This window comes from Triticum dicoccoides, chromosome 5B (assembly GCF_002162155.2).
Source record: "Triticum dicoccoides isolate Atlit2015 ecotype Zavitan chromosome 5B, WEW_v2.0, whole genome shotgun sequence".
Taxonomy (NCBI): Eukaryota; Viridiplantae; Streptophyta; class Magnoliopsida; order Poales; family Poaceae; genus Triticum; species Triticum dicoccoides.
Window position 1 is genome coordinate 604,792,435 of NC_041389.1, and position 14,302 is coordinate 604,806,736.

General features: G+C 45.0%; 2 protein-coding genes across 2 annotated transcripts in view; both read left to right on the top strand.

Annotated features, from left to right (window-relative positions):
- Window positions 1–10,028: 10,028 nt before the first annotated feature.
- Window positions 10,029–13,993, top strand: LOC119311987 (probable methyltransferase PMT28). Its single transcript, XM_037587705.1, has 8 exons — window positions 10,029–11,022; window positions 11,138–11,287; window positions 11,908–12,178; window positions 12,276–12,368; window positions 12,544–12,718; window positions 12,822–13,067; window positions 13,147–13,341; window positions 13,448–13,993. The coding sequence occupies exons 1-8, from the start codon at window positions 10,183–10,185 to the stop codon at window positions 13,644–13,646; spliced, it is 2,169 nt and encodes a 722-aa protein (XP_037443602.1). The 5' UTR covers window positions 10,029–10,182; the 3' UTR covers window positions 13,647–13,993.
- Window positions 13,994–14,022: 29 nt separating this feature from the next.
- The window catches only part of LOC119310248 (S-adenosyl-L-methionine-dependent tRNA 4-demethylwyosine synthase-like), a 4,752-nt gene continuing 4,472 nt past the window's right edge, over window positions 14,023–14,302 (top strand). Inside the window, exon 1 of the mRNA XM_037586056.1 lies at window positions 14,023–14,157. Within this exon, the coding sequence (XP_037441953.1) occupies window positions 14,023–14,157 (135 nt within the window). The remainder of the gene's footprint in view (window positions 14,158–14,302) is intronic.

Sequence of the window (14,302 nt, forward strand, 5' to 3'; positions counted from 1 at the left end):
GTCCATCCTCCCCAAGGCACCTCGGAGGTGCCTTCCCCCTTTAGGACTCTCCCCTTTTTCCTATATCTTGGTGCATGGGCCTCTAGGGGCTGGTGCCCTTGGCCCATGTAGGCCAAGGCGCACCCCCTACAGCCCATGTGCCCCCCCGGGGCAGGTGGCCCCACCCGGTGGGCCCCCGGGACCCTTCCGGTGGTCCCGGTACAATACCTATGACCCCGAAACTTGTCCCGATGGCCGAAACAGGACTTCCTATATATAAATCTTTACCTCCGGACCATTCCGGAACTCCTCGTGACGTCCGGGATCTCATCCGGGACTCCGAACAACATTCGGTAACCACATACAAACTTCCTTTATAACCCTAGCGTCATCGAACCTTAAGTGTGTAGACCCTACGGGTTCGGGAGACATGTAGTCATGACCGAGATGTTCTCCGGTCAATAACCAACAGCGGGATCTGGATACCCATGTTGGCTCCCACATGTTCCACGATGATCTCATCGGATGAACCACAATGTCAAGGACTCAATCAATCCCGTATACAATTCCCTTTGTCTAGCGGTATGGTACTTGCCCGAGATTCGATCGTCGGTATACCGATACCTTGTTCAATCTCGTTACCGGCAAGTCTCTTTACTCGTTCCGTAACACATCATCCCGTGATCAACCCCTTGGTCACATTGTGCACATTATGATGATGTCCTACCGAGTGGGCCCAGAGATACCTCTCCGTTTACACGGAGTGACAAAATCCCAATCTCGATTCGTGCCAACCCAACAGACACTTTCAGAGGTACCCGTAGTGTACCTTTATAGCCACCCAGTTACGTTGTGACGTTTGGCACACCCAAAGTACTCCTACGGTATCCGGGAGTTGCACAATCTCATGGTCTAAGGAAATGATACTTGACATTAGAAAAGCTTTAGCATACGAACTACATGATCTTGTGCTAGGCTTAGGATTGGGTCTTGTCCATCACATCATTCTCCTAATGATGTGATCCCGTTATCAACGACATCCAATGTCCATGGTCAGGAAACCGTAACCATCTATTGATTAACGAGCTAGTCAACTAGAGGCTTACTAGGGACATGGTGTTGTCTATGTATCCACACATGTATCTGAGTTTCCTATCAATACAATTCTAGCATGGATAATAAACGATTATCATGAACAAGGAAATATAATAATAATCAATTTATTATTGCCTCTAGGGCATATTTCCAACAGTCTCCCACTTGCACTAGAGTCAATAATCTAGTTCACATCGATATGTGATTAACACTCACAGGTCACATCGCCATGTGACTAATACCCGAGAGTTTTAGGTTTGATCATGTTGCTTGTGAGAGAGGTTTTAGTCAACGGGTCTGAACCTTTCAGATCCGTGTGTGCTTTACAAATCTCTATGTCATCTCCTAGATGCAGCTACCACGTTCTATTTGGAGCTATTCCAAATAACTGTTCTACTTGGAGCTATTCTAAATTGTTGCTCCATTATACGTATCCGGTATCTCTACTCAGAGCTATCCGGATAGGTGTTAAGCTTGCATCGACGTAACCCTTTACGACGAACTCTTTTACCACCTCCATAATTGAGAAAATTCCTTAGTCCACTAGTTACTAAGGATAACTTTGACCGCTGTCCTGTGATCCATTCTTGGATCACTCTTGTACCCCTTGACTGACTCATGGTAAAGCACACTTCAGGTGCGGTACACAGCATAGCATACTGTAGAGCCTATGTTTTAAGCATAGGGGACGACCTTCGTTCCTTTCTCTCTATTCTGCCATGGTCGAGCTTTAAGTCTTAACTTCACACCTTACAACTCAGGCAAGAACTCCTTCTTTGACTGATCCATCTTGAACACCTTCAAGATCACGTCAAGGCATGTGCTCATTTGAAAGTACTATTAAGCGTTTTGATCTATCCTTATAGATCTTGATGCTCAATGTTCAAGTAGCTTAATCCAGGTTTTCCATTGAAAACACTTTCCAAATAACCCTATATGCTTTCCAGAAATTCTACGTCATTTCTGATCATTAATATGTCAACAACATATACTCATCAGAAATTCTATAGTGCTCCCACTCACTTCTTTGGAAATACAAGTTTCTAAAAAACTTTGTATACACCCAAAATCTTTGATCATCATCAAAGCATACATTCCAACTCCGAGATGCTCACTCCAGTCCTCAGAAGGATTGCTGGAGCTTTGCATACTTATTAGCATATTTCAGGATAGACAAAACCTTCCGGTTGTATCACATACAACCTTTCCTCAAGAATCGTCGAGGAAACAATGTTTTGACATCCTATCTGCAAGATTTCATAAATAATGCAGTAATTGCTAATATAATTCCAACAGACTCTTAGCATCGCTACGAGTGAGAAAGTCTCATCGTAGTCAACTCCTTGAACTTGTCGAAAAACATCTTAACGACAAGTCGAGCTTTCTCAATGGTGACACTTACCATCATTGTCTGTCTTCCTTTCAAAATCCATATGTACCTAACAGCCTTACGACCATCAAGTAGTTCTTCCAAAGTCTACACTTTTTTTTCATACATGGATCCTCTCTCGGGTTTTATGGCCTTGAGCCATTTATCGGAATCCGGGCCCACCATCGCTTCTCCATAGCTCGTAGGTTCATTGTTGTCTAGCAACATGACTTCCAAGACAGGATTACGTACCACTCTGAAGTAGTACTCATCCTTGTCATCCCACGAGGCTTGGGAGTGACTTGATCTGAAGTTTCATGATCACTATCATAAGCTTCTACTTCAATTGGTGTAGGTGCCACAGGAACAACTTCCTGTGCCCTGGTACACACTGGTTGAAGTGATGGTTCAATAACCATATCAAGTCTCCACCATCCTCCCACTCAAATCTTTCGAGAGAAACCTTTCCTCGAGAAAGGACCCGATTCAAGAAACAATCCCTATTGCTTTCGGATCTGAATTAGGAGGTATACCCAACTGTTTTTGGGTGTCCTATGAAGATGCATTTTATCTGCTTTGGGTTCGAGCTTATCAACCTGAAACCTTTTCACATAAGCGTCGCAGCCCCAAACTTTCAAGAAACGGCAACTTAGGTTTCTCCAAACCATAGTTCATACGGTGTCGTCTCAACGAAATTATGTGGTGCCCTATTTAAAGTGAATGTGGTTGTCTCTAATGCCTAACCCATGAACGATAGTGGTAACTCGATAAGAGACATCATGGTATGCACCATATCCAATAGGGTGCAACTATGACGTTTGGACACACCATCACACTATGGTGTTCCAGGCTGTATCAGTTGTGAAACAATTTCCACAATGTCTTAATTCTGTGCCAAACTCGTGATTCAGATATTCATCTCTATGATCATATCATAGATCTTTTATCCTCTTGTCACGACGATCTTTCAACTTCACACTGAAATTACTTGAACCTTTCAATAATTCAGACTCGTGATTCATCAAGTAAATATACTCGAATCATCTGTGAAGTAAGAACATAACGATATTCACTGCATGCCTCGGCACTCATTGGACTGCACACATCAAAATGTGTTGCTTCCAACAAGTTGCTATCTTGTTCCATTTTACTGAAACCGAGGCTTTTCAGTCATCTTGCCTATGTGGTATGATTTGCATATCTCAAGTGATCCAAAATCAAGTGAGTCCAAACGATCCATCTGCATGGAGTTTCTTCATGCGTATACACCAATAGACATGGTTCGCATGTCTCAAACTTTTCAAAAATGAGTGAGTCCAAAGATCCATCAACATGGAGCTTCTTCATGCGTTTTAACCCAATATGACTTACATGGCAGTGCCACCAGTAAGTGGTACTATCATTACTATCTTTTGGCATGAAAATGTGTATCACTACGATCGAGATTTAATAAACCATTCATTTTAGGTGTAAGACCATTGAAGGTATTATTCAAATAAACAGAGTAACCATTATTCTCCTTAAATGAATAACCGTATTGCGATAGACGTAATCCAATCATGTCTATGCTCAACGCAAACACCAAATAACAATTATTTAGGTTTAACACCAATCTCTTTGGTAGAGGGAGCGTGCGATGCTTGATCATATCAAGCTTGGAAAAACTTCCAACACATATCGTCAGCTCACCTTTAGCTAGTCTCCGTTTATTCCGTAGCTTTTATTTCGAGTTACTAACAATTAGCAACCGAACCGGTATCTAATACACTGGTGCTACTAGGAGTACTAGCAAAGTACACATTAACACAATGTATATCCAATATACTTCTATCGACCTTGCCAGCCTTCTTATCTACCAAGTATCTAGGGTAATTCTGCTCTAGTGGTTGTTCCCCTTATTACAGAAGCACTTAGTCTCGGGTTTGGGTTTTACCTTGGGTTTCTTCACTAGAGCAGCAGCTGATTTGCCGTTTCATGAAGTATCCCTTCTTGCCCTTGCCCTTCTTGAAACTAGTGGTTCCACCAACCATCAACAATTGATGCTCCTTCTTGATTTCTACTTTCGCGGTGTCAAACATCGCGAATACCTCAAGGATCATCAGATCTATCCCTGATATGTTATAGTTCATCACGAAGCTCTAACATCTTGGTGGCAATGACTTTGGAGAACCATCACTGTCTTATCTGGAAGATCAACTCCCACTCGATTCAAATGATTGTTGTACTCAGACAATCTGAGCACAAGCTCAACAATTGAGCTTTTCTCCTTAGTTTGCAGGTTAAGAAAGTCATCGGAGGTCTTATACCTCTTGACATGGGCACGAGCCTGAAATCCCAATTTCAGCCCTCAAAACATCTCATATGTTTCGCGATGTTTCAAAAACGTCTTTGGTGCCTCAACTCTAAACCGTTTAACTGAACTATCATGTAGTTATCAAAACGTGTATGTCAGATGTTCGCAACAACCACAAACAACGTTCGAGGTTCAGCACACTGAGCGGTGCATTAAGGACATAAGCCTTCTATGAAGCAATGAGGACAATCCTCAGTTTACGGACCTAGTCCGCATAATTGCTACTATCAACTTTCAACTAATTTTTCTCTAGGAACATATCTAAACAGTAGAACTATAGCGTGAGCTACGACATAATTTGCAAAAAACTTTTGACTATGTTCAGGATAATTAAGTTCATCTTATGAACTCCCACTCAGATAGACATCCCTCTAGTCATCTAAGTGATTACATGATCCGAGTCAAACTAGGTCGTGTCCGATCATCACGTGAGACGGACTAGTCATCATCGGTGAACATCTTCATGTTGATCGTATCTTCTATACGACTCATGTTCGACCTTTCGGTCTCCGTGTTCCGAGGCCATGTCTGTACATGCTAGGCTCGTCAAGTTAACCCTAAGTGTTTCGCGTGTGTAAATCTGTCTTACACCCGTTGTATGTGAACGTTAGAATCTAACACCCGATCATCACGTGGTGCTTCGAAACACGAATTGTCGCAACGGTGCACAGTTAGGGGAGAACACTTCTTGAAATTGTTGTAAGGGATCATCTTATTTACTACCGTCGTTCTAAGCAAATAAGATGTATAAACATGATAAACATTACATGCAATCAAATAGTGACATGATATGGCCATCATCACTTTGCTCCTTTTGATCTCCATCTTCGGGGCTCCATGATCATCATCGTCACCGGCATGACACCATGATCTCCATCATCATGATCTCCATCATCGTGTCTTCATGAAGTTGCCTCGCCAACTATTACTTCTACTACTATGGCTAACGGTTAGCAATAAAGTAAAGTAATTACATCACGTTTAAGTTGACACGCAGGTCACAAATAAATAAAGACAACTCCTATGGCTCCTGCCGGTTGTCATACTCATCGACATGCAAGTCGTGATTCCTATTACAAGAACATGATCAATCTCATACATCACATATATCATTCATCACATCCTTTTTGGCCATATCACATCACATAGCATACCCTGCAAAAACAAGTTAGACGTCCTCTAATTGTTGTTTGCATGTTTTACGTGGCTGCTATGGGTTTCTAGCAAGAACATTTCTTACCTACGCATGAACCACAACGTAATATGCCAATTGCTATTTACCCTTCATAAGGACCCTTTTCATCGAATCCGATCCGACTAAAGTGGGAGAGACAGACACCCGCCAGCCACCTTATGCAACTAGTGCATGTTTGTCGGTGGAACCGGTCTCACGTAAGCGTACGTGTAAGGTTGGTCCGGGCCGCTTCATCCCACGATGCCGCCGAATCAAGATAAGACTAGTAACGGCAAGCATATTGAACAATATCGACGCCCACAACTACTTTGTGTTCTACTCGTGCAAAGAATCTACGCAATAGACCTAGCTCATGATGCCACTGTTGGGGAATGTAGAAGAAATTCAAAATTTTCCTACGTGTCACCAAGATCTATCTATGGAGAGACTAGCAACGAGGGGAAGGAGAGTGCATCTACATACCCTTGTAGATCGCTAAGCGGAAGCGTTCAAGTGAACGGGGTTGATGGAGTCGTACTCGTCGTGATTCAGATCACCGATGATCCTAGTGCCGAACGGACGGCACCTCCGCGTTCAACACACGTACAGCTCGACGATGTCTCCCACGCCTTGATCCAGCAAGGAGAGAGGGAGAGGTTGAGGAAGACTCCATCCAGCAGCAGCACAATGGCGTGGTGGTGATGGAGGAGCATGGCAATCCTGCAGGGCTTCGCCAAGCACCTACGGGAGAGGAGGAGGTGTCACGGGAGGGAGGGAGGCGCCAAGGGCTCAGGTATGGATGCCCTCCCTCCCCTCCACTATATATAGGGGCAGGGGAGAGGGGGGAGGCGCAGCCTTGCCCCTTCCTCCAAGGAAGGGGTGCGGCTAAGAGGGGGGGAGGAGTCCATCCTCCCCAAGGCACCTCGGAGGTGCCTTCCCCCTTTAGGACTCTCCCCTTTTTCCTATATCTTGGCGCATGGGCCTCTAGGGGCTGGTGCCCTTGGCCCATGTAGGCCAAGGCGCACCCCCTACAGCCCATGTGGCCCCCCGGGGCAGGTGGCCCCACCCGGTGGGCCCCCGGGACCCTTCCGGTGGTCCCGGTACAATACCGATGACCCCGAAACTTGTCCCGATGGCCGAAACAGGACTTCCTATATATAAATCTTTACCTCCGGACCATTCCGGAACTCCTCGTGATGTCCAGGATCTCATCCGGGACTCCGAACAACATTCGGTAACCACATACAAACTTCCTTTATAACCCTAGCGTCATCGAACCTTAAGTGTGTAGACCCTACGGGTTCGGGAGACATGTAGTCATGACCGAGATGTTCTCCGGTCAATAACCAACAGCGGGATCTGGATACCCATGTTGGCTCCCACATGTTCCACGATGATCTCATCGGATGAACCACGATGTCAAGGACTCAATCAATCCCGTATACAATTCCCTTTGTCTAGCGGTATGGTACTTGCCCGAGATTCGATCGTCGGTATACCGATACCTTGTTCAATCTCGTTACCGGCAAGTCTCTTTACTCGTTCCGTAACACATCATCCCGTGATCAACCCCTTGGTCACATTGTGCACATTATGATGATGTCCTACCGAGTGGGCCCAGAGATACCTCTCCGCTTACACGGAGTGACAAATCCCTGTCTCGATTCGTGCCAACCCAACAGACACTTTCGGAGATACCTGTAATGCACCTTTATAGCCACCCAGTTACGTTGTGACGTTTGGCACACCCAAAGCACTCCTACGGTATCCGGGAGTTGCACAATCTCATGGTCTAAGGAAATGATACTTGACATTAGAAAAGCTTTAGCATACGAACTACATGATCTTGTGCTAGGCTTAGGATTGGGTCTTGTCCATCACATCATTTTCCTAATGATGTGATCCCGTTATCAACGACATCCAATGTCCATGGTCAGGAAACCGTAACCATCTATTGATTAACGAGCTAGTCAACTAGAGGCTTACTAGGGACATGGTGTTGTCTATGTATCCACACATGTATCTGAATTTCCTATCAATACAATTCTAGCATGGATAATAAACGATTATCATGAACAAGGAAATATAATAATAATCAATTTATTATTGCCTCTAGGGCATATTTCCAACACCTTAACCATCTAGTCTAGTAGAGGCTTATTAGGGACACGATATTTGTTTATGTATCCACACATGTATTTAGGTTTCCGATCAATACAATTCTAGCATGAATAATAAACCTTTATCATTAATAAGAAAATATAAAATAACAACTTTATTATTGCCTCTAGGGCATATTTCCTTCAGGATTTGTATATAAGATGCAACATTATTTGCCTAATTGCTTTACTACCTACCCCCGTTTCAATTACTAATTGCTTTTTTGTTCGAGCTTCGTCCTAAGACGACATTATTTAAGCTTGACCAACCCTACAGAAATATATATCAAAGATAAATACCAAATTAATTTCATTAGATTCATAATAATATAATTATGCAATATTATATCTATATCTGATGTTGTAGATGTTAACATGTTATATACTCCCTCCATTTTTGTATACAAGGCCACAAACTCATATTACAGATATCAAGGTAGAAATTAATGCTTACTTAAGCCAATATTGCAAGCTTGTCTTTTCTCCTCGCTCGACGTGTTAATTAATGTGTATTTTTCTCTTCAACACACAAGACAACCCTCTCACTCCTCGTTGGTTGATTAATGTAGTACATGAAACCAAGTTTCTCACTCCCACATGCATGCAAGGGGTATTAATGTCCCCGGTTGCTAGTATGAGGCAAACCTCATCAATTTTACCTCGATTGATGTTAGTGGCCTTGTATAGTTGCAAATATAATTTTGATAGTGGCCTTGTATACAAAAATGGAGGGAGTATATTTTTTAACTTAAATATAGAGAAGTTTGATTTAAGACAAAGCTGGAACTTAATTAATTTAGAATGAAAAGAGTAGTTGGTCGGCCGCGAATCTGATCACTTTGAGGTTTCTTCTTCTTATTTCCGTCGTCTACACATAACTTTGGCCTTACATGACTTTGCTATTTGCTGGCGTGTTTTTTGTGTGTATGCATCGATGCTGGTTGTGTGCATCCTAACCATATAGAGGCCGGATGTGTGCTCATTGTGGTTGTATCCCCTTGATGCTACATACATTTTGAACCTATAAAATTCACCCTTTGTCGGAAAAAAAGAATGGAAAAAGTAGCATGGACCTTAATATTTTAAGACAAAGGTAGAACAAAGCTAGAACATACTCACATGATGTCCTCTGTAATCGATAGGAACGATTTTAATCATCCTCATGGCCTCTTTGAATCGCTTGATTTTAGAAACTCGGAAATAGGGAAAACACACTAATACGGTAGAATTGCACGTGCAGAATAGAGGGTTATGAAAACATGAGAATCTGTAAAATTGGATGTTTGATTCACATAAATATATATAAAAAAACACGAATCCTGAAAAAAAAACACGAAACCTTAACCAAGGCAAAACACTATGCAACATGTAAGATTAAATTGGTATTAGGGTACTTATGGCCTTTGCCTTGTTCTTCGTGTATAGGGATGTAAAAAGGAGGTTTGTTCTGATTGTAAAATAAATAAAAAATTGTTCCATTTTCCTATGATCCATTCCTTTGAATCAGTTAGATCAAGCGTCACCATGGTAAAAAAATGTATTCCAATGTTTCTTTCCTTCAGTTTTTTGTAAGTCAAAAGAGGCTTTTAATGTTGTGGTCTCAAATGAGTCTTATAATCTACAGTACGTATCACTTATTCTGATCAACGTCACTTATTTTGGGACGGAGGAAATATTTCACATTTCCCAGAATGATCTATGATTTCTCACATTTTAATTTAGGATGTTGAAGATGCCCTCTCTCTCTCCCTCCATCAAAGTGAAGACTGCCCATCAACCTGCTGGTGGCCTGTCCAGCTCTCTCATTGCATTGCCAAGCTCGCTCACTCACCATTAATTGACCACTGACTAACCATGCACACGAACAAGTTTTTTCAAGCCAGAAAATTGATGCAAAACACCTTAAACAAATGGTGAAAACAGCCAAGGAACCGTAGCAACCAACTCTGTTCCTCCCGGACTTCCTCCGCCTCCCCCCACAGTCCACGCCACCGCCACCAACCACTCCGGCCCGCCCCAGCCCCACCCCACTCCACCGACAGCCGGCGGCCGCATGACGGTGTTCCGGGGCCCGCCCGGCCGGCCGTCGGCGCTCGTGAGCTGGTGGAGGAGGAGCCCGCCGCTGGGCTTCGCCGCCAAGGTCTCCATCGCCATCGCGCTCGGCCTCTCCTTCGTCGTCACCTGGACCACGCTCGCCCCGACCTCCTCCTCCCAGCAGATCTCCACCGAGCGCACCTACTTCGCCGCCGACGTCGCCGACCCGCCCCCTGGAGCGCTGGCGCACCCCCGCAACGCCACCGCCCGCGCCGTCCACAGGAAGCCCCGCCCCGCCAGCAGCCCCCGCGGCCGCAAGAAGCGCCGCTCCCCGCCTAGATCCCGCCGCCCCAATGCCACCCCCTCGCCCGACGCCGCCGCGCTCAGGTCCAACCTCACCGAGCCGGACGCGAGGCCCGAGCCGGAACAAGCCAACAAACTGGAGCCGGAGTGGGAGTGGGAGGACGAGCAGGAGCCGGAACTGTCCGTGCCGGAGGACGACGCGGACGCCACGGGGAAGGCGCCCAAGGAGGAGGAGAACGACAAGGCGCCGGCCCTGGAATGGGCCGACGAATCCAGCGAGCTAGACGCCGAGGAGGAGGAGGACCCGGAGGCGGCCAAGGGCAAGGCTTCCAAGAAGAAGAAGAAGCTGCCGCCGCTCTTCAGCCCGGCCGCGCATTACCACTGGAAGCTCTGCAGCGCCAAGAGCGGTCACCACTACACCCCTTGCGTGGATTTCGATGGGGATGGGAGCCAGAGGCACCACGAGCGGAGCTGCCCGAGGTCGCCGGTGACATGCCTGGTGTCACTGCCAAAGGAGTACAAGCTGCCTGCTCCATGGCCGGAGAGGAAGGAGAAGGTGAGGGGGTCGAGCATAATTGGATGAAAAATCATGATGTTTTCCTCCTTCTGCTTTACTAGGTTGTTCTTGTGTGTCTGAACTCTGAACTGTCGTTATGCACTTGTCTCTGCAGATTTGGTATGGGAATGTTGGGCATCCTAGACTGTCGAGCTATGCCAAGGACCACAGCTGGCTGAATCGGACCGGCGAGCACCTGGTGTTCCCGCCGGAGGAATCGGAGTTCAAAGGCGGCGCAAGACATTATATCGACACGATTGATGAGGTAACAATTGGTGGATCTTTTACATTTGCTGTTGATGCAAGGTAGTTGTATGCAGAAACCAGAAAGAGCTCTAGCACTAAGACTCAGTTACAGTTTACTAGTGGGAAATGATATTAAATCAATTTCTGCACATTGCTAACTGATTGAACACTAAATAAGTGCAGTAACGAATTTGTGGATCATGTAGCAGAAGTGTGTGATTATAAATGTGAATATGGAACAAATTATTTGGGAAATCTATGCACACAGCTCTGTTCTTTTTAAAGATTGAACCATTTTGCGTGAAGACAATTAATGTCTTAGCTGTGATCTGCTCAGATGATTTTCATCTTTTGTCTCTTGGTTAATGTGTCGATAACTTTCCTGCTTTTTGGAAGGTCATTCCTATGTGGTTTCATCAACTGTGAAATCACTTACCACACTGAGTGTCCTGGTATATGGATTCAAAAATTTAGTTCTTACACAGTAATTCATAATGGAACAAATTAGTTGACTTTGGCTAAAACTTAATATGGAACATTGTTTACATTTTTTATAATTGAAATACAAATATTTTTATATTTTGTACTATTACTTATTGTGCTTAACACAATTTATATGATATTTTGTTTGTCACGCAGATGGCACCTGATCTTGACTGGGGTAAAAATATTCGCATAGCATTGGACATTGGATGCAAAAGTGCTGGGTTTGGAGTTGCTCTACTCGAGAAGGATGTGATTACACTGTCATTAGGCCTTACAAATGACCAGACAGACCTTGCACAAGTTGCCCTTGAACGCGGCATCCCTGCAACAATTGGCAGTCTGGGATCAAGAAGATTACCCTTTCCTAGTGGTTCATTTGATATTATCCACTGTAGTGAATGCAACATACCATGGCATTCTAATGGTATTTACATGCTGCTTCGTTCCTCTCTTTTAGACCCAGCATGCCACTATCCTGCGCTGCTCACATCTTGAACAACATTTTGTATTGTATGGATTAGGTGGAAAGCTTCTCATAGAGATGAATAGGGTCCTTCGCCCAGGAGGATACTTCGTTATATCGAGCAGACATGGTGACCTCGAGAGTGAAGAAGGTATGGCACGTTACTGTGTGTGTGTGGAGAAAAGGCTGGAATTTGCTGAAATACCGATGTCATTATAAACGAACAAGCATGTAAAATATCACGACTTTCATGGGGCCATTACTGGCCTTGTTATGTTCTATTTCGCCCAATGTTTATGTTTTAAATGTCTTGATGAACTTTACAGGAATATCAGCTTCAATGACCGCGGTTTGTTGGAACGTAATAGCTTACAACAGTGATGATGTCAGCGAGCTTGGAGTAAAGATATTTCAGCGACCAGCCTCAAATGACGAGTATGACCTGAGAGCAAAAAAAGATCCTCCATTTTGCAAGGAAGAGCAAAACAAAGCTACTGCATGGTAACTAGGACACTTGGATTAATCACTACGGTGTTTCCTGAATTATCATGTACACTGGAGTTTGTTTGGCTTGTGAAACTGAAACGTTTGTTTTCCTTTGTAGGTATACTCCAATCAAGCATTGCCTGCACAAAGCTCCTGCTGGTATCGAAGAAAGAGGCAGTGAGTGGCCTGAGGAGTGGCCCAAGAGGCTCGAGACTTTTCCTGATTGGCTCGGGGACCTGCAAACAAGGGTGTCTGCTGATCATAGCCACTGGAAGGCCGTCGTTGAGAAATCGTATCTGGATGGCTTGGGTATTAACTGGACAAATATCCGAAACGTGCTGGATATGAAGGCTGTATATGGAGGGTACGCTCTCCATTCTCAATTTCACATTTCCCAGTATATAAATTGAATTTCTCTTACTTATATGTGTGTTTCCTTGCAGATTTGCTGCAGCTTTGTCGTCTGAAAAAGTTTGGGTCATGAATGTTGTCCCCGTGCATGCCCCAGACACCCTACCTGTAATCTTCGAGCGCGGGCTGGTCGGTGTTTATCACGACTGGTGCGAACCATTTAGCACATATCCAAGGTCGTACGATCTTCTTCATGCCGACCATTTGTTCTCACGCTTGAAGAACAGGTATGTTTGTCGAATGAAGTACCCTCGCTTGAACTTTGACGGTCTATAGTTTTCGGTGTGCTTACAGTGTTTGATGTGACATGCTGACATGACCTGAACAATGCAGATGCAAGGAACCTGTCTCGATTTTGGTCGAGATGGACCGGATCCTGAGACCCGGAGGGTGGGCCATCATCCGGGAGAAGCTCGAGATCCTCGACCCGTTGGAGGTGATCCTGAAGTCGCTCCACTGGGAGATCGTGATGACCTTCAGGAAGGACAAGGAGGGCATCATGTCTGTAAAGAAAACAACGTGGCGACCGTGAACTATCGCGTTATATCACAAGGCGCACATTTTCTTGATGTGGTACAGACATAGTTTTGATGCTCCTGGTTGTTGATCTGGGTTGAAGGCACCCGATTCGTTCATTTGTTGGCTTCCACGACCATCTACTGCGCACACACGCGCGATTGCGACAGTGTTACTCTTGTCAGTTCTGTCTTGGACAGCATCCAGCTTTAGGTTCAGAGTAAGTGCTGGATGGGTCGTGTAAACAGGGCTGCGCTGTGCTGTTTCTGAACATTGTATTGTAACAATGTGTAAAAGGATGTAAAGCTTGTGAACGTTGTAAATGAATCTATACAAGGATGCAGTAGAAGAGTTGATGAATCATTCGGTGTGCTTCTGAAAGTGCGACAACAATGCAAAAATTGCAAAAGATCGTCAGACTTTGGGACGCTTTTCTGAAGTTTGACGTGCACGGCGTCTCAGTTTCAGTTTCAGTTTCAGTTTCAGAAAGAAGAGCAAACCCCAACCGCCTCGCGCGGCGCGCAAGGGCACAGCAAAACCCACCAAAGCCGGAAGCCAGCCTCCCCCTCCCCACCCCCCAAACCCCAGCCCGCCGCCGCGATGCCCCCCTCCCCGGCGGCCGCGGCCGCCTCCGGCACCTCCCACCTCGCGCTCCTCCTCCTGCTCTCCTCC